At 37.4% G+C, this 26,157-nt stretch overlaps 6 protein-coding genes and 1 non-coding gene across 8 annotated transcripts; 5 read left to right on the forward strand and 2 right to left on the reverse strand.

The window, feature by feature from the left end:
- Positions 1-6: 6 nt before the first annotated feature.
- LOC111459822 (probable E3 ubiquitin-protein ligase RHB1A) lies at positions 7-2,733 on the forward strand. The gene is made up of 5 exons (XM_023102899.1): positions 7-293; positions 758-907; positions 1,456-1,870; positions 2,071-2,180; positions 2,296-2,733. The coding sequence occupies exons 2-5, from the start codon at positions 842-844 to the stop codon at positions 2,323-2,325; spliced, it is 621 nt and encodes a 206-aa protein (XP_022958667.1). The 5' UTR covers positions 7-293; positions 758-841; the 3' UTR covers positions 2,326-2,733.
- Positions 2,734-4,907: 2,174 nt separating this feature from the next.
- LOC111459841 (ubiquitin-conjugating enzyme E2 4-like) lies at positions 4,908-6,922 on the forward strand. The gene is made up of 6 exons (XM_023102922.1): positions 4,908-5,063; positions 5,151-5,230; positions 5,511-5,625; positions 5,741-5,793; positions 5,950-6,078; positions 6,583-6,922. The coding sequence occupies exons 1-6, from the start codon at positions 5,020-5,022 to the stop codon at positions 6,711-6,713; spliced, it is 552 nt and encodes a 183-aa protein (XP_022958690.1). The 5' UTR covers positions 4,908-5,019; the 3' UTR covers positions 6,714-6,922.
- A 485-nt stretch (positions 6,923-7,407) lies between these two features.
- On the forward strand, positions 7,408-7,479 carry TRNAT-UGU. The gene has a single exon. It is a non-coding gene; the product is annotated as a tRNA-Thr (tRNA).
- A 224-nt stretch (positions 7,480-7,703) lies between these two features.
- On the reverse strand, positions 7,704-11,982 carry LOC111459121. Of its 2 annotated transcripts, none has more exons than XM_023101878.1 (2): positions 11,134-11,982; positions 7,704-10,899 (listed from the first exon to the last, which is right to left on the reverse strand). In XM_023101878.1, exon 2 carries the CDS (start codon positions 10,831-10,833, stop codon positions 7,834-7,836), a length of 3,000 nt encoding a protein of 999 aa, XP_022957646.1. In that variant the 5' UTR covers positions 10,834-10,899; positions 11,134-11,982; the 3' UTR covers positions 7,704-7,833. The 2 variants fall into 2 exon arrangements, with proteins under 2 accessions (XP_022957646.1, XP_022957645.1); XM_023101877.1 differs by having other exon boundaries at positions 7,704-10,900; positions 11,116-11,982.
- Positions 11,983-15,444: 3,462 nt separating this feature from the next.
- Positions 15,445-21,545, forward strand: LOC111459530 (puromycin-sensitive aminopeptidase). Its single transcript, XM_023102478.1, has 26 exons — positions 15,445-15,611; positions 15,698-15,773; positions 15,882-15,958; positions 16,047-16,160; positions 16,261-16,335; positions 16,420-16,527; positions 16,608-16,820; positions 16,937-16,998; positions 17,085-17,112; positions 17,209-17,295; positions 17,400-17,425; positions 17,500-17,563; positions 17,637-17,717; positions 17,843-17,920; positions 18,349-18,405; positions 18,478-18,587; positions 18,667-18,747; positions 18,833-19,016; positions 19,745-19,893; positions 19,975-20,113; positions 20,233-20,379; positions 20,462-20,543; positions 20,638-20,813; positions 20,905-21,132; positions 21,243-21,314; positions 21,406-21,545. The coding sequence occupies exons 1-26, from the start codon at positions 15,549-15,551 to the stop codon at positions 21,487-21,489; spliced, it is 2,661 nt and encodes an 886-aa protein (XP_022958246.1). The 5' UTR covers positions 15,445-15,548; the 3' UTR covers positions 21,490-21,545.
- A 628-nt stretch (positions 21,546-22,173) lies between these two features.
- Positions 22,174-24,107, forward strand: LOC111459330 (BTB/POZ domain-containing protein At5g41330). Its single transcript, XM_023102183.1, has 2 exons — positions 22,174-23,724; positions 23,986-24,107. The coding sequence occupies exons 1-2, from the start codon at positions 22,315-22,317 to the stop codon at positions 23,995-23,997; spliced, it is 1,422 nt and encodes a 473-aa protein (XP_022957951.1). The 5' UTR covers positions 22,174-22,314; the 3' UTR covers positions 23,998-24,107.
- LOC111459331 (aquaporin PIP1-3) lies at positions 23,994-25,728 on the reverse strand. Its single transcript, XM_023102184.1, has 5 exons — positions 25,630-25,728; positions 25,266-25,599; positions 24,617-24,912; positions 24,381-24,521; positions 23,994-24,294 (listed from the first exon to the last, which is right to left on the reverse strand). Exons 2-5 carry the CDS (start codon positions 25,591-25,593, stop codon positions 24,199-24,201), a joined length of 861 nt encoding a protein of 286 aa, XP_022957952.1. The 5' UTR covers positions 25,594-25,599; positions 25,630-25,728; the 3' UTR covers positions 23,994-24,198.
- Positions 25,729-26,157: the final 429 nt, after the last annotated feature.

Consider the following 26,157-nt stretch of genomic DNA (forward strand, 5'->3'; position numbering starts at 1 on the left):
TTTTTTTTTTTTTTTTTTTTGCTTTACTTTTGATTCTTCCTGACCTTTATACTCAGTGGAAAGTCGTACTCGCGCACGAAACCAAACCAACCATTCTTTCTCTCTCTACAGAGAAAGAAAAAAGAGAGGGAAGCTTTCTTGGCCTTCTCTGCTTTCCTGCCATAGTCTGAAGGGGAAGAAGAGGGCTTTGAAAAGGAGTACACATCCTGTGTCTCCCTTTTGTTCCATTTGAATTGAATTCTCAATCGCTTTTTTCGATTCTTACCAATCGATCGAGTTCTCGGCGTGAAACGGTAAGATTCTAGTTCCTGGACTATGTATCTCTTTTGCTTTCGAATTGGTTCTGATTATCGCTGCTTGATCAGAACCTCGTGTTGTGAGTTTTTTTTTTGGTTGTTCTTATTGGTTCTGTGTAGCTGAGGTAATTTTTGGATTCTCTGTAGGTTAACTTCGATGTTTATTTTATCAGTTTTTGCTAGAGAATCCGAATTTTTCGGCTTCTTGTTACTTTGATGTTATCGTGTTATTGATTGAGTTCTTGATTGTATTGACTCCGGTCTGTCTATACTGGTTCTTTAGGATTACTTCGTTCCTCTTTTGCCACTTCTATGATTATTACATCATATTTGCTGCTAGCTTTGTTGATCTATGATTCTCACATCATATTATGTAATTTTCTTTTATATCATATTCACTAGCGAACTTTGGCATAGCTTCTAATGCAGTTAAATTGATTTGAGCCTGTTTTCTTTAACAGGGTTAACATTCTCCAAAATTTTGAGGGCATATTGCAACTAGTTCCGATGGATTTTTGGCGAGTTGTGTAGAAAAGAAAACTGAAATGGGAGGTTGCTGCTGTTGTTCCTCAAGAGGAACAGAATCAAATATTACACCAGGCTACTATTATGTCAGTATTGAATTTTTCATTTGATGTTTATTGTCATATTTTTATCAATCAAATTCTTTCTTTGCTAGCAAAAACTATGCAGCCATTGTTTAGTGTTCGTTCATTTATTTATTATCATTGTCAACATGTCTAATTGCATATAGTTGTAGGTATTCCGATATAGCCTATGAGATAATTAACATAATTTTCATAGTTTGCGGCCCCAATCTGAAACTGGTTGCAGTGCGAGAGACGAAGTTTCTTTATTCAAGTACCTTTTGGTTAATTCAGCATCGGTGTGTTTTCCAAAAAAATCTTCTGCCTTAGCATGTATCAACTTAGATTGCTTGTGATCATAGGAGATGCTTGTGTACTACGCCGTGAGTAAATCGTGAATATGAGAAACGTTCCATACACTCAAGACTGCCATTTCTGTTATTTATTCTTGGAGCTGATTGAATTTTATGCTCAACTGTTAACATGATAGTGGAAAGAATTTTCTTCCCATCATCAACTTCCTTGCTCAAATCTCAATTTACTTAAATCTATGTTTTGAACTTTTGCTGCAGTACCCAAGAGCATCGGAGGAGCATGTTCCCTTGTCATCTCCACTTAGTGCTACCCCAGCATTTCCAACGGGGATTTTGGTTGATACAAATCTGGACACATCAATTCCGGACACTTATAGATCACCCCCTTTGCCTATCCCATATGATGTTGTTTTAACACACCCACATACTCCTCCTGCGGCTCAAGAAATTGTCAGCAATAAGAATGAAGCTACCGCTCAGACTCCAAATACTGATGTAATTCAAGAAACAGCATGCATAAACACACGGGAAACTTCAGCCAAATGTGATGCCATCGATGAATCAGACTGCAAGAAACACACGTTAAAGGAATCTGAAATTGGACTCTCAAAGGGTGTAGAATCTGTGGTCATACCTGTGGAAGAGGAGGATGTTTGTCCCATCTGTTTGGAAGGTGAAGTTTTGCTAAACCTTAGTTAAGCTGCACAATACCAACTCACCAAACCGTGGATTTTTTTTTTCAAACCCCTCATCTCTATAGCCAATGTTTGACATTTTAATTGCTTGAACTAACAAGTCACCAGGTTATCGCTTTCTCAGTGGCTGCACAGTTCCTTTCCCTTTCAATTCATCACTTTCCATTGTTTTATGCAGAATATGATGGGGAGAATCCAAAACTCACGACAAAATGCGAGCATCATTTTCATCTTGCATGCATTCTGGAATGGATGGAAAGAAGTGATATCTGCCCTGTGTGTGATCAGGTGTGTCTCAGGCTCTCAGTTTATGTTTTATCGTTTGTCACTCATACTCATTAGTTCATAACGCTTTAAGAAGATTTTTTTTTCCCTCTCCTAATCATCTCCCCCTTAAATGCAGGAAATGGTTTTTAGCCCTCCAATTGATTAGTAACAACAAGAAAATCAGCCAAGTGTTTTCTCAGATTGAAGTAAAGTTGAAAGTATAGATTATGAAGTTCTTGTGATTTTGCTTCAGCTGGCAGCTTCAGGTTTCTTTTAGTTGCTTTCCCTTTTCTTTTTACTTAATGAATTGCTCATTCCCGTTGCATTTTCTCTGTGAATTTGTTCTCTGAACATAGAATGTGGGGAAAATTGGGAGAATGATTCTTCTTTCTTTTGTTTCTTTTTTATTTTGGGTGGGAGTAGTGGGAGAATGTAAATACAGTGTGTGCAATATAGTATATCTGAGCTTGGTTTTTTTTTCATTTTACTTCCATTTATTAGAGGTTATGATTGTCATAAATGGAATTAAAATGAAGAAAAAAGAAGAGTACTTCATCATTTTCTCGTAAACGAATCTGGGTCGTTGATGCAATGATTATACTTCGTTTTTCAATCTTGATTCCTCTTTTGTTCTTCTAATTTGTCAAAATACCTTAACAATATGCTTTGATAATGATTTGGAAATAGGTTAGTTTAGATGTTTGTGTTTATTTATTAATTCTATGCAGTGACAATTGAATGATGATGTTGTACTATCAATAATAAACAATTAGTTGAAGAAAATAATGTCCGTTGATATTGATACATTCAAGCTATTGATTGAATATTTATGGATGTGCTAATATGAATGAAATAATTGGGCTAAATAATATAATTATATTAAGCTTGGAGTGAACATGACGCCTTAGTTATGCTTTAATTTCAAGCATACTACGTGACGTGTTGGATAAACTATGGTTGAAATTGGATTGATTTTAAGAGCTTTTGAGAATATACTTAGATTTGTGAATCTTAAAATATTACTGTCTCATATATTTTTTTAATTCGAAAAAGAAAATCGTATTAAATGCTTATTTTTTTAATCCAAAAATTGTGAAGGTATGAATGGAATCATTAACATTTCATAAACATAATTAGATAAGTTTGAAATAATGATCATAAAACTCGTCTCCAATCAGACGGCTGTGATTGGTCGTTCACAGCAATAAAATAAAATAAAATAAAATAAAAGGAAAGTGGGAATATTAAAAATTAATTATGTTGTTGTCTCCATTCATGAACATGTCTCCTCTATGGTCTGACAAATCTTCCTTATCCATTAATATGATTTTCTTTTTCTATAATAATGGCAAATTCCCAATGCTTTCTTTAATTCTTTTATTATTATTATTATTTGGTAATTGGTAAATAATTTAGTTTCAATTTTCAATGTTAATAATTTTGCGAGGATTGAATTGGTCATTTTTTGTTATAATATTGAGTGATGTTCTCACAAGTTATTTAATTCACACTTATTTTTATGAGTTTGTTTAATTTTTTCTTTACCTATTTTCTTTTTATATGTCCTCTTTTAATCTTCTCTTTATTTGTGTAAAATTAAAACATTTTTAGGATAATTTAACATTTCTATTATTTTCTTAATTTTTTTAGAATTTATATATTTTTTTAATTAATTCAATAATATTTGAAGCAGGTATTTTTCGAATTTTTGACTTTTTAGTCCAAAGTAAATATCAATGACTGTGACCGCCTAAAAAGCAATCATGTAATTTAAGAAAAAAATAGTTAGATGATAATTTACTTTTTAACTAAATAACAATTACTTTTTCCTTTGTTGAAAATATAAAACGTTACGAGCGAGATTAGCAACTTTTCTTTTTTTTTTTTGTAGGGAAATAAAACTATGTACTTGTGGTAAAATCTAATGGTAAAAATGGAGAGATCTAACCATTTATTTACCTTTAATTGAGTTATAGATTTCTATATTTATATATTTAAATGCGGGAGATTAATATAAATTTATATTAATCGAAACAATATGAAATTTATAAAATTTCAGGACTATGATAAGATTTTAATATCTTCACATGGGTCTACATTTATTTATTTTTTAGATTGTGACCACATAAAATTTTGCTCTATCCTTCAAAATATATATATATATATATATAAAATGGTTTTTTGAAGAAAAAAAATACAGAATGATTTTATAAGATAAATTAAATAAAATGATTCGTTTTCTCTAATGATTGATTACAAGCATAATAATTTTCTCTAATGGTAATTAAAAATGATTGATTTTATAAGATAAAATAGATTTAAAAAAAAAATATATATGAAGAAAATCAATTATTGATTTTATATGATAAATTAAGATAATTTTTAAATATACTTCTTTTTCTAACCATTAACATTAAATTTAAATTTAAAGTAATAATAAAATTAGTTATTTCTCTTAAAATATTATAACTTATTGAAGTCTTACAAATTTATAATTACATGAGTAATAATAAAATTAGTTATTTCTCTTAAAATATTATAACTTATTAAAGTCTTACAAATTTATAATTACATGTTTTCAAATTATATGAACCAAATTTGAATTTAAAAAATTAAAAAATTATAAATTTAAAGTAATAACTTATGTTGTATGAGTTAAATTAAAAAAAAAAAAAAATGATCTTTTGGGTTTTTGATGTTTGGCAACATTTTGATTAATTTACAGATGTAAAATAGAGAGAGCTTGAATCACTACTTCCGTGTCTGAACCGCTTTTGCGGGTAGGAAACCTCATTTCTCTTCCTATCACTATATCTCTTCTTTCTCTTACCCTTTTCCTCTCAAACCCAAATCCAAAACCATGTCTTCTCCCAGCAAGCGACGCGAAATGGATTTGATGAAACTGTAAGTTCTTCCATGCCTTCCGATTGAATTCTTCTCTGCTTCTTCTTCCTCCTTTTTCCCCTTTGACTCTGCTGATTTTGACATCAGGATGATGAGTGATTACAAGGTGGAAACCATCAATGATAGCATGCAAGAGTTCTATGTCGACTTCCATGGTCCTAAAGACAGTAAATCATCTATACCCATCTTTGATTTCTCTATTTTCTTTGCTTTTTTACTAATTCCTCATCTTCTACTGCGCCCTTCTGGATTTCCCCTTTTTCAGGTTCCTAACAACTCTCTTTGAATCGACCTGTTTAGTTCTTAATTGCCTGCGTTTGTTGAATTTCCCTTCTCAAATGAATCCCAGTTCATATAGACTGTTCTGTGCAATATGATTTTGGGTTATATGGATTATCTGATCTTATCCCTTTTTCTTTGTTTGCTTGTTTGGTTTGAAATCGGAAGGTCTTTACCAAGGAGGTGTGTGGAGGATTAGGGTGGAGTTGCCAGATGCTTATCCTTACAAGTCACCTTCAATTGGCTTCATCAACAAAATTTATCATCCAAATGTTGATGAAATGTGAGTTGACATCACTCACACTCTGAAACTTATTACATTGGTTCTTGATAGGGGTAGGGTCTTATCTTGTTCTGGGGATGATTGTTGACTGATACGGATGTTTTACGAATCGCAGGTCGGGCTCGGTTTGTTTGGATGTTATCAACCAGACATGGAGCCCTATGTTTGGTGGGAAAACATCCCTACTCTTATCTTTGTAGAGTTTTAATGTTATCTGTTTTGTTGTATATATTATATCATGGTGATCAATGGTTTTTTGTTTGTGGAATTACAATGCTGCGACCGAGGAATTGCGATCTAATTCGGGTGTTTTTTGTTGTATAGACCTTGTAAATGTTTTCGAAGTGTTTCTTCCACAACTTCTCCTGTATCCCAACCCGTCGGACCCGTTGAATGGCGAAGCTGCTGCAGTAATGATGCGTGATCGCGCTGCATATGAGCAAAGAGTAAAAGGTACTTCTATTGAAGATTTGGTAGTTTAAGCTAAGTTTAAGCTAAACACAAAACTAGATTTAGTAGCGTTTCTTATTACAAAGCTTCTTTTTGGTAGTTACAAGCTTTTCTTACTAGCCCTGAACTTCATTGTAGACAAATTCAGATTTTAGTGGCGGTCACCATTGTGCCCGTGTGATCTCGATCACACCGATTGGAAAGGAGAACGAAACATTCTTTATAAGGATGCAGAAACCTCTCTTTAGCAAACTCGTTTTAAAAACCTTGAGGGAAAACCTGAAAGAGAAAGCCTAGAGAGGATAATATCTGCTAGCGGTGGGCTTTTGTGTTCTGCATCTGTGATGATGATTATACATCTAATGGTTATAAACTTAGTAGGCATATTATACTAGTCGTATCGGTTAACTTCCTCACCCCGACACACAAAGTTCAAGACACGTACGAACCCCGTCCCAGCTGTTCTTTTTCTTGTTTTACATTTGGGTTGTGTATGTATATGTACAGAATACTGTGAGAAATATGCAAAGCCAGAGGACATTGGAGGTGTTGGTGAGGAGAAATCCAGTGATGAAGAGGTGAGTGAAGATGAGTACTCCTCAGATGATGAGGAGATGGCAGGCCAAGCTGATGCTTGACTGGAAGGAAAACCATATCAACCCTCTTCTGTACATGATTCAAAAACTGGGTTACCATCAAAATTGAAAGCTATGGAGAAGGTTCCTAGCTCCTCTACTGTCTCTTATTTTCATGATAGTTGTTGTGTACATTAATCAAACTATGATATAATGTTTCATATATTGTCATTTACCATTTAATCTATAAACCAATTCTCTTGGGTTTTCTCCTTTTTCTCAACAGTTTCACGGTCTCTCCATCTCTAACGCAACGTTAGGGATGTAAGTGAGTCGGGTTGGTTCGGATATGGAGTAAAGCTCCGGTTGGAAGCTCCTGTATTCATTTTAAAAACTGAATTTTGTGCTACTGTACTTGGGTATTTCGAAAGCCCCGGTCGTGTTGTGTTGTGTTATATTCGGTTTTGATTTACAGTACGTACCAACCGGACCATGTTTAATAGGGAAATAATATGATTGAAGCAAATGGATGGCCTAAAGTGCTTAAGATATCCCATCTGTAATTATTTGGATGACTTTTGTGTCAATGAATTAATTTTCAGTTTTGAGAAAATTAGAATTTAATATTTATTATTTTAGAAATTAAAATTTCGTTCTGATAAAACCTTATAAATATTAAGTTTCTGCGGAATAAATAATGCTTTTGGGACAATTTATTTTTTAATTTATTTTTAAAACAACACAATTTATCAAAACAGCCCTTATAGCTCAGTGGTAGAGCGTCAGTCTTGTAAACTGAAGGTCCGTAGTTCGATCCTGCGTGAGGGCATTTTTTGAGTTTTCAATTCTTTTTTTTAGGCTGAATATACTTAGTATAAAGCTTTGAAGAGGGAAGCAAATCAAAATTCAGTGTTCTAAGATGAGTTGAACAATATTAACACCAAAAAAAATATATATATATATATCGAAACAGAGTGCACGAAACCGAAACGTAGACGAGCCAAGATTCAAGGGTGTTGGCTCGATGTGGTTGAACGGAAAACACGACAATGGAGAAATCTAAGTCGGGGTTAGATTGGTATTAAAGAATTTGCTGGGAAAGTATACACTGGTTTATTTGACATTCTGGTATATAATCAATCTAGCTACTAAAAACTTTACCTAATAAACAAAATTATTGAACCTATGGAGGAGAATGAATATGGAAATTAGCAATAAGCCTATTGAGTTTACTGAGAGTTTCTCGAGCGGATTTTGTATCTGGATGATCCTCGCCTGATATCGAAGTTCTGATGAAGATGGCCTTTCGGATTAGATCGTCCCCGATGTCGAATTGTCCCCCTCTTAGCATTAGCCTCGCTCGGGTTTCTAATAGTGTTGCTCTGCACAGAGCTAGCTCCTGCCAAAGATAAGGATTCAGCTGTGCAGTTGTCTGAACTGGCCTCCAGCAAAGTGACTTATCGAACCACTTCTCGACCGGTGTGACGAAGGCTTGATCGGCAGCTTCTAATGCGTTTGTGCATAGCCGGAGAAGTTCCAACGCAGTGGTGCATTGGGAGAATGTGAGAAATGTCCTCACGGCCAGCGGCAAGACCACTCCTTTTATGACATACAATAGCTCCGAGACTTTGAGTTCGACGACTACAGGGTCCCGACCGAACCCGAAGAGCAAGAAACAAGCTGCCCACAAATGTTCGGAGTGATGAATGATCGAGGGGCGCGTCATGACAGCTTGAACCATCGCTTGTGCAACTCCGTCCACGCCTCTCTTGCGTGCATATAGCTTTACGAGATCATTGAATTGTAGACATCCCTGTTTGGCACTGCTTCTTGCCATATTGAACCTTAACAGCATGGAAGTTGCTTCCGCTTCTGACTTTTTCAAGTAAGATGAAGTAATACCACAAGCCATGGAACGTAACAACTTCTTCCATAACCTCGTTCGCTGTCGCTTTTCGGGTATCTTGTGAGCTGCAAGGGCTAATTGCGAAATGGGAATAGCAGCAGGACCGAACCAACCACTCGCTAGAGCCATTCTAGTTGCCAAGCTCCGTGGCCCCTCGGCATGGTCGAAAATGGAGAAACACACTTCGAAAAGCTGCATAAGGAACGTATTGCGTCGGAAAACATGAGCTTCTCTACCACTCCATGATTGATCTTTGACAGGCATTCTATTGGTTGTATCCAACAATCTAGTTGGTGTTATGGGAAGCTCAGATAAGATCGCACCAATTATCGCAAGGCCTAACGTTAACCTTCCAACTTTCTCTTCGATCATTCTCAAAACATCGATCTCTGCAATCGAGTAGTCTCGAACGCTTCCTTGCATTAAACACATTGCTTCAGCCCCCGACAAGTAAGACAGTTTCAACGGTTCCAAATTCATTACACGAGGAAGTCGAGTGGATATTATGATATGCGTCTCGCCACCAAAACGAGGGAGAAGATCCATCACAAGTTTGTGATCCCACCAATCCTTTTCGCACTCTAAATTATCGATTATCAGCAAAAACGGAACGTTTCTCATCAGCTCTGTACGAATTCTTGAAATGGCTGCCTCTTCCTGCTCCTCAAAATTCTTGATCTTGCTTTTAGCTGAAAAGCTTCCAAATCCTACATCAACTTCTAGGAAGGAACCTAAGTTCAGATAATTCTGCCTGATATATCTGCTTTCACCTCCAATCCATAAAACCATCTTGTACTTTTGGTGATGTCGATACGCGAATTCTAAAAGAAGCTCGGTCTTACCGATTCCCGAGTCCCCCGAAACACAAGCTATACCTTTTCCGTACAAAATTTTGGCTGTTTTCTTTCTCTTGGCATACCTTTCGCCACTTTTTGTCTTCAGTCGTCGATGCCGCTGAGGAAACTCAATGCTTTGCATTTCGATCTCTTTTTCGGACTCCTTCCACACAATAGGTTCTTTACCCTTCTTGTTTCGTGTTTCTACTGCTTGTTGGTGCTGTTTCTCTTCAAGTGAGCTGCTTTTACTGCAGCCAAGGGTCAGATTCTTTCGTCTCGGTCGAGCTATAAGTTCGAAGTAATCTCTTTCGGAATCACCAGCTATATTGCCAAAAAGTATGAACTCTAGCTCTGATAATTCTTTCTTCCTGCCTACGAAATTCTCGTTTCGGGGGAAAGGGAACTCTTCTTTCTCTACCTTCTCCCTCCATTTCGTCAAGCGCTCGACAATGCTTCGTCTTCCCAACCTCATTGCAAGTAGCATAACGGCTTTCAGTATGCAGTCCCTCCAGTTACCATTCTGAGCTTCGAATTTCCACTCGTCGACCCGACAAAGCCCTTTGATGGCTTCTTTCCATTCCTTCTCCAATCCTCCATACAGAATCCACAAGTCACCACCATGTTTTTCCCACAAATCTCCCCTTTTCTCCACAATGTCTCTGGCAAGACAATCTCCTGGACTCAAGTCAAAAAATATTGGAACCAAGTTCTTCTTACCAGAAAAAAACCGCAGCTCCTCGATGGTGTAAGGATTCTGGAACGACTTCTTTGTTAGAATCACAACTCCGAACGAGGATGCATCCATCGCCCTCTCAATGACTCGATGCTTGCGAGAATTCCTACATTTTGCTCTATCAGACACAAAGCAACTCATCCCATGAACCTCCATCTCTGCTTGAAGCCAATTAGCAAACCGCAGCAATGAAGGCTTGGAACCGTGCAAACCTATGAAAACGTCATAACTCCTTAGTCTAGTCGAGGAAATCGAAATCGGATCGGCTGCGTAAGAAGTAAAGTTACTTCTGCTAAGCTTTTTGTACATTTCTCTAGGCCTCAAATAGTTATTTCCATGAGGAAGGCTTCTACTATAAGGAGTACTTCCAGATACACCAGTTGACGACGAAGCCTGATCGAGCTTCCGACAATCACCCGGAGTACACGTTTCTGGATTTCGAATCAAATCCGAAACTGCAAATTTAGCTTTCAACAAAGATTCAGAATCTGGCACCACCACACTTGAGTTTACCGGATCAACTCTGAAGTCCATGCTTTCACATCCCATGTCACCCTTTGTTGCTTCTGACCTTCGACATGTCGATGACCGTGGAGAAAAGAACGGCGAAGGAAGTGCTGAAAAGAACGTCGAAGACGACGACGACAAATTTCTAGAAGTTGTAGCAGGCAAGGACCCAAACCGGGAGCTTTCTTCTCCAACGTCCATATCCACAAAAGCTCATTCTTTAACTCATTACACAAAATCTAAAACTTGCATTCTGAATGTGACACCCTTTTGAAAAACAAAATACAAAAAACAAAGAATGAATTCATTTGCAGCACTATCTTTAATGGCATCAAACAAATGGGCAGGCAAATTTAATGGCATTCAAGATCTAAAAGAGACATTACAGGAAAAAAAGAAAAACCAGAAATTTTCAAGCAGAAAGCCCATATCTCAACCAAACAGCTCAAAACACAATAATTATAGAAATAAAGATGAACATACTCAGATCTGATTACTCACTGGACTTCAAATCTGGAAAGTTTTCACATGGGCATTCGATCTTATGCCCTCTAGATTCATAAACTCATCAATGAAATGAAAAGAACAGAGCACAAAAACTGAATAGAGTTCAAATTCCAGGAATCCAAACAGACACCAAAAGCTGCAAGAAGTGATTCCAAGAGCCTAGAACACAATCAAGCAAGCAAGCAAGCATTGGAACAGTAAAAAGAAAGGTGAATGAATGTTGAAAAGGGATAAGAGGAGAGTTTTGTGTTAGAATTTAGAATGAAGTCTTAGTGTTTTCACATAGATTTAAGAAAGAGGCATTTGCAGAATGGGATAGGAAAACTTGTTTGCAGAGAAGAAAAGAAAGGGAAGTATTGGGTAACCTTTTTCAGAGGAAGAAAAAAGAAAATCCAAGTGGCTGCTGACCCCTGGCCTTCTGATATTAGACAAACACTCCCTCTAAAATGCTAACAGAATAACCCCACTCGCCCCCTCTATTCTCTCTCTAAACAACAAAGTCTCACTGTTTCTGAGAGAGATGGAGAATTTTTGGGTCTGAAAGCAAAGGTACACACACCGCTTGAAGGGGAGGCCAAGAAATTTTTTAAAAAAAATGAAGGGTCCCAGGCCACGGATCTGACCAAGTTTATAACCTTTGTAGGCTCCACAAACCCACCAAGAACTTTTATAAACTGCAGAGAAAAACCCAGTGGTTTGGCCTTCTGGATTCATTCATTCATTCATTCATCTTAAAAAAAGGCTCTTGGAATTGTAGACGGCCACTTTGTTTGTTCTTCTTTTCTGGGTATTAACTTTTATCCCCCAAAAAGAAAAAAGGATACCAACTTTCTTACCAAAAGCCCTTTTCTTTTCGTCTCTCTTAGCTCCTCCTCCTCCTCCTCCTCCTCCGCCTCCGCCTCCATGATCAATGGCCCATTTACTACCAATCAAACCCTAATTTCTTGGGGGTTTTTAGTTTGATTCTAATTGGATTTTAAAAAAGATATTGTAAATGGGATTTCTGAAACTACCCCATTAAAGATATTCCCACTTTTCGTGCAATAATTTTGAGCTACTTTATAAATGCCTTGTCCATTATTACCTTCTCGGTTACCTCCTCTTGGTCTTAGGCTTCATTGTCACATTTATAGCCATAAACCAACGTGCATCCATCTAATTTCCTTGCCTTAGTTGCGTTTCATCAAAGTCAAAACTTCTAATTCTTAGAAATTGTTTCACGTCGCTCTCTAAAAGATTTTATCTTTCAACAAATACCCTATTTTAAATCGATAAAGTTTGCCACTTTTATCTACTAATACTTTCTTCGTCGTCGATACATTCATAAAAACGAGTCAAATATACAGAAACGTAATAATCTTAAATGGGATCGTCGAAGAAGTTAAAAAAGGATGAGAATTGGAGTTTAGTAATAGAATGATTGATGGGAATGTGCTACCAACACCATCACTTTCCAAGAAAGAGAGGTTTGGTTGACTTGGAATCCAAAACAAACATATACTCAACATCAGTCCAAAACCCTCTTTTGGTTTCCTCTTGTGGGCACATGCTCCCATATGAGCTCACTCAATAATAAAAACTCTCCTATTACCACCTATCTATGTCCTCCCTCATAATTAAACTCTCAATTCAATCTATAATGCCCTTTGAGTTGAATGAGAGCGTACGACACATCCCGACCCCACCTCACTCCGCCTCGTCTATCGTCTTGTGGGAGAAGAACACGGTTATAGAAGAACACTCTTAACTACTTATTTTACTTGAATTTTAAACACAGTAAGTAACTAGTAGGTAAAAATCAAATAATAGTGGAACTAACGAGATATGAAGACAGTAACTAAACACGGAGAATGGAGAATAGATAGAGAAAGCAACAAAGATATTAGAGAGGAGAGAGAAATGGGGTACGATTTAGAGACAACTTAGGAGTCCATGTGTTCGAAGCCTAAACAAAATAAATCCATCTATCTTTTCAATGTATTTTGGTAGGATGCTCAAAGGACAAATATCTTCAATTATTATTATTATTATTTTTTATTTTTTTATGGGCAGAAGAATTTTGGATTTCTATCCTCTGCTGTGCACCAGTTGATGGGCCCCTTTCTAACTCATTTATTTCACCCATATCCACCACCCTTTTTACTCCAATCAAATTAATTTCCATAAAAATAAATAAATAAATAATCCATCTGGAAAGTGAAAATTAAGAAAATAAATAAATAAATAAAGCGTGGTTCCTACAGAGGGTGGGCACAGTCTTCGGTGCCCATAAGTAGGGTAAGCTGCCCTAATCCCTAATCTCTAATCTTAGCTTTATAATTAAACCCACCAATTCAACAACACCCACATGCTCCATTAACCCCTTAATCTTATTATAATCCAATTTCTTTCCCCCAACCCAACCCGACCCGACCCGACCACTTGTGTTTTTGAATTTTGAATCCTTTAATCTTTTTTTAATCCACTTTTACCCCTGCCCCTTTATTTTTATTTAAAATAAATAAACTAATTTGTTGATCCTTCATGTCTCATCACCTATGCAAACCTTAGCAGACAAAAGGAACCCCTCAAAAGCATTGCTACTTTAACCTCGATCCCTTTCGTATTCCTTTACAAATCCGCGAAACTTGTGTCTTCCTACCTTTTGATTTTCTGTCGTGTAATCATTTAATTCTCTTTTTCTCGACTATTTGACATGATCGAACTCGACAATGTGTGCAATAGTTGTTCATAGATAAAGTTATAATATACTTAAAAAGCAAAGTTAAAGATGTCAAAGGGACTGGACAGGAAGGAGAAGCCTTCTTCTTCCTCGTCCTAGGTCTCCTATTTTAATCTCTGTCGCTATAAAATTCTCTATTTATTGTGGTAAGGATCAAGACAGAGATTTATTATATAGAATTTAGTATGTGTGTATATAAATACTAATGAATAATTTCTATTTAAAAATATAAAATATCCTAATAAATTGAATAATATTTTATAAGTTAATTATTATTAATAAATTTTAAGACCCTCATAAATACCAGTCTTATGCATTTGCAAGGTGGGCTTTGGAAGACAAAAATATTTGGGCTTTCAGAACCCAAAGCTCAGATATACTTCATTTGATTGTAGCCCAATATCAACGCATTTGCAAGGTGGGCTTTGGAAGACAATTATTTGGGCTTTCAGAACCCAAAGCCCAATATCAAATTAATGTTCCGTACATAATGGTCATGTACAATGGTTCACTTGAATTTGAGGGGAAAAATCAAAATTTATGCATCTAATTTTGCTTTAAAATATATATATATATATATATTTATTTTAAATAGATATTTGGATTTTTAATATTGAAAATTTCAATATTATTATTTATGACATTAATAAAGTTAATTATTTAAATTTAGACATTAAATTTATCATTTTGCTATATATGATTTGAAATAATGTTAATCTACACGAACACAAAGCTAAGAACTATGTGAATTTAAAAAATTATGATCATCTTAGTTTCAAATGCGTAAGAGTTTAAATTTCTAATAAACAAATGAGGCAGCTTTGAGCTGGACTTGCCGCCACGAACCCAATAGCTGTCAGATTAGCTTAGCATTACATTCCCGAGATAAAACTAATCACTGCCTTAAACTTGTATCCCAAAATTGCCATTTTGACAGACACACACAATAAATAGATAAGAAAAAAGATTAATCCCAATTATAATGTTCCCATTTTTTGTTGTTTTTAGTTTTTATTCCATAGTTTTCTTATAATTATAATTTTCCCATTTTTTTTTGTTGTGTTTATATCGAAACGGAAAACGGGAGTAAGATTGTAAAACAACTTTCTGTTTCTCTGCATTTTGATCACTCAAGGTATCGCCTCAATACCCTCTAATGTTTCATGGAGCTTTAATTTTTAAGAGTGAACTGGGTGTTTCTGCTTTGCTCTCTTATTTAGGGGATTTTGGATGTCTTGGTTTTGATTTTCGATTATCTGGGTGTCGCTTAATTTCATCGAGGTATCGTTTCTGAGTTTGTAGAAAGTAATTGATATTAGTAGCTCGTTCATGATTCTTGTATCTGAATGTTCCGATTGGGTTTACCATGCAACAACGCGGGATTGGAAAGGAATAACCTCTTGTGTTTGATCTTTTCTGCTCCGGTGATTACCCATTTCCCAGTTTGCTTCATTTGTTTCCTTATGTTTGTTCTTCAACTTCCACCAATCAATGGGACAGAAAATGGTGTCTTCAGAAATTAGGGAAGTTCGTGTTATCAATTATCCAGAATGTAGTAGTAGATTTATGAAATTTTTAGCAAGTTGTGTTCCCCTCCAAATTTGTTCAGGGGGCTAAGCAAGTTATTAGGAAGCTGATTTGTTTAGTTGCAACAGAAGCTTTGCAAGAAAAGTCTGAAGAAAACAAAATGGATGCACCTAAAGAGATATTTTTGAAAGATTACAAGATGCCTGATTACTATTTCGACACGGTACATGAACCTTAATCTAATCTGGGATTCGAATTTTTTTGCCATGGAAGTTTATATTATTGAGTAAAACATCAATTTCCCTGCAGGTGGATTTGAAATTTTTGTTGGGTGAGGAGAAGACAATCGTCAGTTCAAGAATAACAGTCTTCCCTAGCGTTGAAGGTACCTGGACTGATGACCAACTGTTCTTATATTTTCCTTTTTCCCGTGTTTCACTTGTAAACTTGAATGGTATATATGTGTAAATTATTTCTTTACTTTTTGGTTCAGGATCCAGATTTCCTCTTGTTTTGGATGGGGTTGATATGAAGTTGATTTCGATTAAGGTTAACAGCGAGGACCTCGAGGTGAACTGCCATTGCAAATTGCTCAAATAAATTAGTTTCCTTCATATTACATTTGATGTGAAGGCATTCCCCTGTATAATATTCTTAGGAGGCAGATTACGTTCTGGACTCCCGCCATTTGACGATCCTATCACCGCCAACTGGTTCTTTTACCTTGGAAATTGTTAATGAGATATGTCCTCAGAACAACACTTCTTTAGAGGTTGAGCATACATTCGTCGATACTTCTCTCTCTGGTTTTCTTTTTGCTTGTTTCTGCATTGCAACTCTAGACGTTACCATGAAATTGGCTTTGGTTGAAGGGACTCTATAAATCAACTGGAAATTTCTCCACACAATGTGAAGCTGAGGGTTTTCGAAAGATCACATTTTACCAGGTTGGGGGACTTTGTTTTGCATATATCTCTTCTTCAGGTAATTTTTGACAATCAATTAACTAAATCACCATGAATGTTGAGCAGGACCGTCCTGATATAATGGCGAAGTACACATGTCGCATAGAAGCCGATAAGTCATTATACCCGGTGCTACTGTCTAATGGGAATCTTATAGATCAGGGTGATCTAGAGGTGACCTTCATTTTACACAACCAGATAGCATTTTGTATTATGCCTTTGTTACATGCTCAGCACTAGCACTCTTTCTGCAGGATGGAAAACATTTTGCCCTCTGGGAGGATCCCTTTAAGAAACCTTGCTACTTGTTTGCTTTAGTAGCTGGCAAGTTTGTAAGCAGAGACGATGTTTTTATTACTCGTTCAGGTAGGAAAATCTCCTTGAAGATATGGACCCCGGCTGAAGACGTACCCAAGACTGAGCATGCCATGTATTCTTTGAAGGCAGCTATGAAATGGGATGAAGATGTTAGTACTTTTATATACCAATAATTTTTTCTTTAATTTACTTGATTTTTCATTATTTTTGTAGCAATCTTCAGTATTTAATGCAATATCAATTTCTTTTTGTATGCTGAAAACAGGTTTTTGGACTAGAATATGATCTCGATCTCTTCAATGTTGTGGCCGTTCCAGATTTCAACATGTGTGTTTCTGTTCATTTTGCTTTTGTTTCTATTTTACTGACTCTAGATGACTCCTGTTAAATAAATCTCTTTTTTAATTACCCAGGGGAGCCATGGAAAACAAGAGTTTGAATGTATTGTTTCCTAAACTTCGTGTCTTTTGTGATCATGTGCCTGATAAAATTCAAAACGTTATTCATGCCGTTTCCTTCGTTTTTTTTTTAAAACAGATTTTCAATTCACAACTTGTCTTGGCATCTCCAGAAACTGCTTCTGATTCCGACTATGCTGCCATATTAGGAGTGATTGGCCATGAGGTTCGTCGTAAAAGTTTTGTCACTCAAAAGCTCCGAATAATGTTTGCTTTAATACGAGAGCAGACTTTTAATAATCACATGAATTTTTTTATGTTGTCTTGCAGTATTTCCACAACTGGACTGGCAACAGGTATTTTTTGTTATTGTTCCCTAGAGCAGGCTTGTGCTCTGTTTTAAACTACTGCTGACAATGTAAATATTCAGGGTGACATGCCGTGATTGGTTCCAGCTGAGCCTGAAGGAAGGTCTTACGGTGTTCCGTGATCAGGTATGATATTTACTCCTTGAGATACGAACACCCGATTTATCCTTGGAAACTCTTCTCATTGCCTCAATAATAGGAATTTTCATCCGACATGGGAAGTCGTGCTGTAAAGCGAATTTCTGACGTTTCAAAACTCAGAAACTATCAGTTTCCACAGGTTTGACTCTTGTATCCACTTTTCAGACTCCCCCACGAACCATTTACTAAATTTCAATTGCCAATTGAATTGAAGTAGAAATTAGGATTCAAAGCTGAATTTGTCCCTTCCTTTCTATTCTGCAGGATGCTGGTCCCATGGCTCATCCTGTTCGACCACATTCCTATATCAAGGTTAATGGTTATATTTATGTGAACTTTTCAGTGTATGCCTAATTCATTTTGACAGCCATCCTAATTGTTTGATCCCAACATTCTACAGATGGACAATTTTTACACAGGAAAGTGTTGTTCTCTATGGGTTTGCTCAAAATTTGAGCTATTTGTTTGTTCTTTTCTTCAATTTCTACTGATGAGACTTCTTTTGAACCTTGGGGTCTTAATGTTTTTCTTCTATCAAGTTATGATCTGACATGGGTCCTGTACCGACTTGAACATGCAGTGACGGTAGGCTTTATCATTGAGTCGTTACATGCTGTTAAGTTCATTTTCTTTTCATTCTATGAAGAGACATCTAATTTATGATCTCTTTTTGCAGGTCTATGAAAAGGTGTGTCATTCATGCATAATGCTTCTCTTTTTGTCTGGATCAAAAATATCATTAATGAACGATTAACGACTTGTGAACTTAGGGTGCTGAAGTCGTGAGGATGTACAAGACCTTATTGGGAAGTCAAGGATTTAGAAAAGTAAGGGTTGAAAATACCTAAAACTAATTTCTAAGATTGTATAGATCTTTAAAATTATTTTCAAACGCTCAGGGCATGGATCTTTACTTCAAGAGGCATGATGGCCAAGCTGTTACCTGTGAAGATTTCTATGCCGCAATGCGGGATGCGAATAATGCCGATTTTGCTAACTTCTTACTATGGTGTTTATAGCTACTTTACTACATTTGAATTTCCTTTCATGAAACATTTATAGTGCTTATGGATACAACTAAGATACAGGTACTCTCAAGCTGGGACCCCTCGAGTCAAAGTTACATTATCTTACAATTCCGATGGTCGTACTTTTACTCTGAAGTTCAGGTATATAATCCATTGGATGTTGTTGACCTTATCAATCTTTTTTGTAATTGTTTACAAGTTATGCTGAGTGGTTAAAATTCCACAGCCAAGATGTCCCACCAACTCCTGGGCAGCCAAATAAAGAGCCAATGTTTATACCTGTTGCTGTTGGTCTGCTAGACAAAGCCGGCAACGATTTGCCTCTGTCCTCTATATATCATGATGGGGTGTTGCAATCTATAGCTGAAAATGATCGGCCAGTCTACCACACAGTCCTCAGGCTGACCAAGGTTAGCAAAGAAATTACATTATTCTGTGACTGCTTCTTTTCGAACTGCTTGTAATGTATAATTGTAACAACCCATGACCACCGCTAGTAAATATTGTTCGCTTTTACCCATTATGTATTGTCGTCAGCCTCACAGTTTTAAAACGCATCTGCTAGGGAGAGGTTTCCACACCCTTATAAGGAATGCTTCATTCCCCTCTCCAACCGATGTGGGATCTCACTATCCACCCCCCTTGGGGGCCAGCATCCTCGCTGGGTGACTGGCTCTGATATCCTTTGTAACAGCCCAAACCTACTACTAGTAGATATTGTCCGCTTTGGCCCGTTATGTATCGTCGTCAGCCTCACAGTTTTAAATCGCATCTGCTAGGGGGAGGTTTCCACACCCTTATAAGGAATGCTTCGTTCTCCTGTAACAGCTCAAGTCCACCGCTAGTAGATATTGTCCTCTCTTCTGGGTTTTCCCTTTATGAGCTTCCCCTCAAGGTTTTAAAACGCATCTACTAGGAAGAAGTTTCCACACCCTTGTAAGGAATACTTCGTTCCCCTCTCCACCCGATGTGGGATCTCGTTTATTGTGGTTAGACTTTTGTTTGACAATGTTAACTTCTGTTTGACCAATTATAGTTTAGACCACCACTTGGTTGTTATTTTATGTGCAAGAACGGGAGATTTGGGATTTTAAAATCCATGTTTTCCTATATCTATTGATTGCTATGCTTGATGCAGAAAGAAGAAGAGATCGTCTTCTCTGACATACCTGAGCGACCAGTTCCATCTTTGTTTAGGGGCTACAGTGCTCCTATCCGTCTTGAAACAGATCTAAATGACGATGATCTATTTTTCCTTCTTGCCCATGATTCTGATGAGTTCAACCGGTTTGTGTTTATATAAAAAATTTTAAAAGGTTAATTCAATAGTATAACCATTGAACAAGGTCCGATCATTTTGTGATTTAGTTGGGAGGCTGGACAAGTGTTGGCACGGAAACTGATGCTCCAATTGGTGGCCGATCACCAACTAAATAAACCATTGGTTCTTAATTCGAAGTTTGTGGAGGGTCTGAGATCCATACTTTCTGACTCGAGCTTGGATAAAGTATGTCAGGCACTTAGTTTTGTAATTTGGTTTTTTCTTCATTGAGCCACTTTTGGCTGTTGGCTGGACAATATGGAGACAACACTGATAACATAAGTGAATGACCATTGGTAATCCAGGAATTCATTGCGAAAGCTATAACTCTCCCCGGTGCAGGAGAAATAATGGACATGATGGCGGTGGCAGATCCCGATGCTGTTCATGCCGTTCGAACTTTCATCAGGAAGCAACTGGCCAATGCATTGAAAGCAGAGCTTCTCACTGCAGTATGAACTTCTCTGAACCTGCAATTTGATGAAGTCTGAACTATTTGTTCTGTACATAAAATTGTGTCTCTAATCTTCTCAGGTAGAAAACAACAGGAGTTCAGAAGCATATGTGTTCAACCATCCTGAAATGGCGAGGCGTGCTTTGAAGAACATTTCTCTTGGTCTGCTCGGCCAACAAATTTCGTGGTTGAAATAATTATTCTGTAAACTTGTTAAGTCAACTAACTAATCTTCATTTTCTTTGATGGTTTTCAGCATATCTTGCATTAGTTGAGGATACAGAGATTGCCAATCTTGTGCTTGATGAGTATAAGAACGCCTCGAATATGACCGACCAATTTGCAGCTTTGGTGGCTCTAGACCAGAAGCCAGGTGAAACTCGTGACGAGGTTCTCGCCGACTTCTACACCAAGTGGCAGCACGACTATTTGGTTAGTCATTACCTGTTCTTACTGACTCTTGATTGGCTTGGTTGCATCATTCTAAAAGGCCTTTTCAAATTGTTGTACACATCACTTGTAGGTTGTCAACAAATGGTTTGCTCTTCAAGCCATGTCAGACATTCCTGGCAATCTTGTGAATGTTCAAAACCTCCTTAATCATCCAGCATTCGACATTCGAAATCCAAACAACGTATATTCTTTGATTGGAGGTTTCTGTGGATCCATAGTCAACTTGCACGCGAAGGACGGTTCTGGCTATAAATTCTTGGGAGAAGCTGTCATGCAACTAGATAAAATTAATCCCCAGGTGAGTACAGTGACTCCCTTCGACCGTGAAATTGGTGTAACGATCTCCCGGTTCTGGTTAAAGTTCCCCATCGATCTTACGTTATTCATTTGTCTCGGCATTGATTCTAGGTGGCCTCTGGAATGGTCTCTGTCTTCACGAAATGGAAGCGTTACGACAAACACCGACAAAAGCTTGCCAAGGTAATATGATTACTTCGGCGATTGCTAAGTAGATTCGGTTATCAGCTATCATATGCGATGTTGATGATGACGATGATCATGATATGTGCAGGAACAACTGGAGAAGATACTGTCTGTGAATGGACTGTCTGAAAATGTGTTTGAAATTGCATCAAAAAGCTTAGCAGCAGCTTGAGGATATCATAATAATTCATAATAATATCATCTAGAAATATGCTTGTTTGCATATTATATGCTATGGTGTGATGAACTCGAGCCATTTCAAAAATATTTTTGAACTTTTAAAAAAAAAAAATATATATATATATAACTACAAAGGCGGCTATCAAATTAATTACTCTCAACTTTACTTGAAATTGTTTAAATTTTTAAACTTAACTTTAACACGAGCTTCCTTCCACCATATTTTTACATGTTTATAGATTTAGCGTCGTAAAGAATTAATATTAAAAAAATTAATGAAACGTTCAAAAGATAGCAATCATAAAATCGTTATCTATAGTGTATTAGTAATAAGGTTTTTAAATTATTATTTTTTAAATGAAACATTTATTTCATAATTTAAATTTTCTCAAGAACTATGGAATTATATCGACATTTATTTTTCAAATGTTAATTTTCTATCGTAATAAAGCGAGTGAAATCATAATTAATTATTATTCACAAATAAATTTTTTTATCTTTAGAACCAAAATCAACGAACATATGTCTGCATGATTCACGTTTTTTTTTTAATTTAAAAAAAAATGTTTTAGTTTTGATAAAATTATTTTGTGGATACAAATTATTTATTATTATAATTATCTTACAATCACACAGCACTAGCTTTTACCAACCAAAGAAAACAGAAAAAAACTATATAAATAGGAATGACGTTTTGACTTTTGTGATCAGGAACAAACTGAACATTTTTCTCCTTTTTGTTCTTCGGGAGTTCTTCAAATTTTCGTCCCTCTTTCAAGATCGTCTTTTTTTTTTTTTTCGATTAGTTTTGTCGATAATGCCGCCTCCTTTTTCTGGTTCAACGTGTTCTTCGTCTGATTTGATTCACCCGCCATTAAACCCTGAATCTAATATCGTCGCCATTAACGTTGGCGGCCATTTCTTTCAAACTACCAAGCAAACCCTAGCCCTAGCCGGTTCCAAATCTCTGTTATCAACGCTCTTCGATTCATCGCAATCCGATGTGCCCTTTATCGATCGAGATCCCGATCTCTTTTCTCTCATACTTTCGCTTCTCAGAACGGGTTACCTTCCGTCTAAAGCCAAGGCGTTTGATCTGCAAGACCTAATTTCGGAGTCGCAGTTCTATGGAATCGAATCGCTTTTGATCAATTCTTTGTCTAATCCTTCCCAATTTGAAGCTTTCAATCTTGAGAAATCGCTGATTTTGCCCCTCAATGGCCGAGATCCTCCGGCGGCGATTACGACGACACCGTTTGGATCGGTCCACGTCGCTCACGGCGGCAAGATCACCTCCTTTGATTGGTCGCTTCAGAGGAAGACGACGATTCTGACGCAATTCTCAGCGATCGATTCCCTTCTAGCGTTGTCGCCGTCGGTGGCTGCTGCCGGTGCCACCGATTTCTCTGGACTGCAAGTCCTCGATCTCGATACCGGCCACGTGAGAACGATTCTTAATTGGGAGAACGTGACTCGATCAAGTTCCACCGTGCAAGCCATTGGAGCCTCCTCTCAATTTCTCTTCACCAGCTTCGAATCAGGCCGAAGAAACTCAAATTCCATTATGATATACGATTTACAAACCTTCAGTCCCGTTAATGAAATCGGCCACAATGAGATCTTCGGAGCTGATATCGACTCAGCAATCCCAGCCACGATGTTGAATTGGGTTGCAGGTTATAATTTGTTAATGGCTTCTGGGTCTCACAGTGGACCTTCTGGTGTACAGGGCAACATCAAATTTTGGGACATTAGAACAGGAAACATAGCTTGGGAGCTGAAGGAGAAAGTGGACTGTTTCTCAGACATGACAATATCTGAGAACCTGTCTGCCATTTTCAAGATTGGTGTGAGCTCTGGTGAGGTTTACAGTGCAGATTTGAGGAAGCTTGGGGACGGGAATCCATGGATTCTCCTAGGGGACAGGATGAAGGTGGTGAATGGGAAGAAGGCAGGGGCTGGAGGGAAGATTGAGAGTTATGGAAATCAGGTGTTTTGTAGCAGAGAAGGAGGGATCATAGAGTTGTGGTCAGAAGTAGCAGTTGAAAATGGAGGAAGCAAGGAAGGAGGATTAAGGTTAGAGGAGAGAGTTTTTAGGAAGAATGTGATGGGGAGAGTGAAGGATTTGGGAGGTGGGAGAGTGACCAAATTGGCATTTGGAGGGAATAAGATGTTCGTGACAAGAAAAGACCAGCAATCTGTGGAGGTTTGGCAGAGTACAAATAAGGTATTTTGATACTCTTAACAAAGGCAATGAGTATATGGTTTTGCATTCTTTGTAAATGATGTTTGTATTGTTATTTATCAAAATCCAAAACTGGGGTTTGTAGATGAATATTTGTAATGAGTATTTTTAGGCATTCAGTGATGAGCTAATAAGCGTTTTGGCATCATTGAATTACAATGGTTTGTCTATTTTGTTGAATTACAATGGTTGAAGATTTCTGTACTTGTGTACATGCTCATACAATTTTGATATCTGTGACAGTGTCCGTCTTAGATTGAACCAAAGTGGTAGATATTGATGATGCAAAAGGGAACAATTCTCCATTACAACACATAATAGAAAACTTAATTTACACACAAATTCATGTCAGTCGTCGTCCTGAAGGACCAAATAAGCAAACAAAAGAGCGAATAGAAAAGGAACACATTTCGATTTCAACTAGACCTGTCTGTTCCAGTGGAAGTAGTAGAGTCTTCAAGCTCTGGCCTTGAATGGAATGGCTCTGATTATGATCTGGTGGTAAATAGCAGCAAGAGCAGCTCCGATGAAAGGCCCCACCCAGAAGATCCACTGCAGTTATTCAACAACAAATTAGTGTTTGTTCATTAAAATCTCATCCAAAAATCACCCTTTGATTCAACTACTTGTATACTAACATGGTCATCCCAAGCGTGCTGCCTGTTGTAGATGATGGCAGCACCCAGACTCCGGGCTGGGTTGATGCCGGTGCCGGTGATGGGAATGGTCGCCAAATGAACCAAAAACACAGCAAACCCAATGGGAAGAGGAGCCAAAATCTGCCCACGACATTCAACAAACAAAAAGAATAACATTATTATCAAACTAGTCTAGATTTCTTCTGCCCCACTCCTCAGTTTTTGATGATTCTTACAGGGACGTGAGAGTCTCTGGCATTTCTCTTGGCATCGGTGGCGGAGAAGACAGTGTAGACGAGAACGAAGGTGCCAATGATCTCAGCGCCAAGGCCACTGCCCTTGGTGTAGCCAGAGGCCACGAAGTTGGCACCGCCGAGCTTCTGCACGTAGATGGACTTCTCGAAGCCCTTCACGACGCCGGCACCGCAGATGGCACCTAGACACTGCATGATGATGTAGAATATGGCTCTGGTGAGCGACAGCTTCCTCGCCAAGAAAAGCCCGAACGTGACCGCCGGATTAATGTGCCCACCTGAGAACCACACAAAACCCAACAAGGAAAACTCACAATTCAGTCTTCTAGAAAGATATCTAGTTTTCTTAGCAACTAATTGAAACCCAGTTAGTGTTTATTCTTGAACTCACAAACTATGTATTTTAGTTTAGTCCCAACCCCCTTTAAAGAAACCACATGAACCATTGTTTATAACTCAAACAAATCCAAGTTCACCCAACAAAACTAACACTAAGAAAAGTTTAAATGCCAATTTAAACCCAAAACATACTTTTCTTAACAAATATACAAAAACCCAATACAGATCTAAAGAACAAAACAAGCAAACTTCATGAAAAAAAAACTTGGAACGCAGAGGGTGAAGGGTTTACCGGAGATTCCAGCGGTGCAGTAAACAAGAGCAAAGATCATGCCGCCGAAGGCCCAAGCAATGCCCTGAATGCCGACGGTGGAGCACTTGGTAGGAGCTCGGCTGACTCCCATCACCGTCAAAATGGTGATATAGAGGAACAAGAAAGTGGCTACGAACTCGGCGATTCCGGCTCTGTAGAAGGACCATGACGAGAGCTCGCCGGGCTCGAAGAGCGGCGCCGGTGGCGGTTCTTTGTAGTCCTTGTCCGTCTGCGCCGATGTGCCGATGGGTTGTCTTTCAGAGTACTTGTTGGCTCCGAGCTTGACGTCCTCTTCTTTGCCCTCCATTTTTGTTCTTCTTTTGGGAGTGAGCTGTGAGACTGTGTGAGGCTTCTGTTCTCTCAAAGGGCTCCAATGGAAGGGATAGGTTGCATACACTCAAATCATGCCTTCTCTCTTCTTTTTACTCTCTTTTTTCTTCCTTTTTCTTTTTTTTAATGCTTAAATAATACTTTTTTTTTTTAACTCGAAGTGATATAAAAAGTACTTTAATTTAAAAATAATATGATGCACTACCAAAATCTCACACACTCATATTTGATTAACATATAAGCTTCATAATGATCTCTTTGCCCTTTTGGAGGGACATTGATGAAAATTTACTCAACTAATTATTATTTATTTTGGAATCAAATTATTAAAATACAGAAAATAAAAGGGTTAATTTAACATTTAAAAAATTACATAGAAATTATGGAAAAGAAGAGGGGTAAAAACGTAATTTATTGGGATCTTTCTAGAAAAGGAGGAGGGGCAAAAACGTAATTTGTTACGATCTTTCTAGAACAGGGAGATGGATTTGACAGGTTCTGGGTTGGTCGGTCTTTCTGTTCTTATCCTCAACAGTGATAC

The sequence above is a fragment of the Cucurbita moschata genome, unplaced genomic scaffold (assembly GCF_002738365.1).
Source record: "Cucurbita moschata cultivar Rifu unplaced genomic scaffold, Cmos_1.0 Cmo_Scf00022, whole genome shotgun sequence".
Taxonomy (NCBI): Eukaryota; Viridiplantae; Streptophyta; class Magnoliopsida; order Cucurbitales; family Cucurbitaceae; genus Cucurbita; species Cucurbita moschata.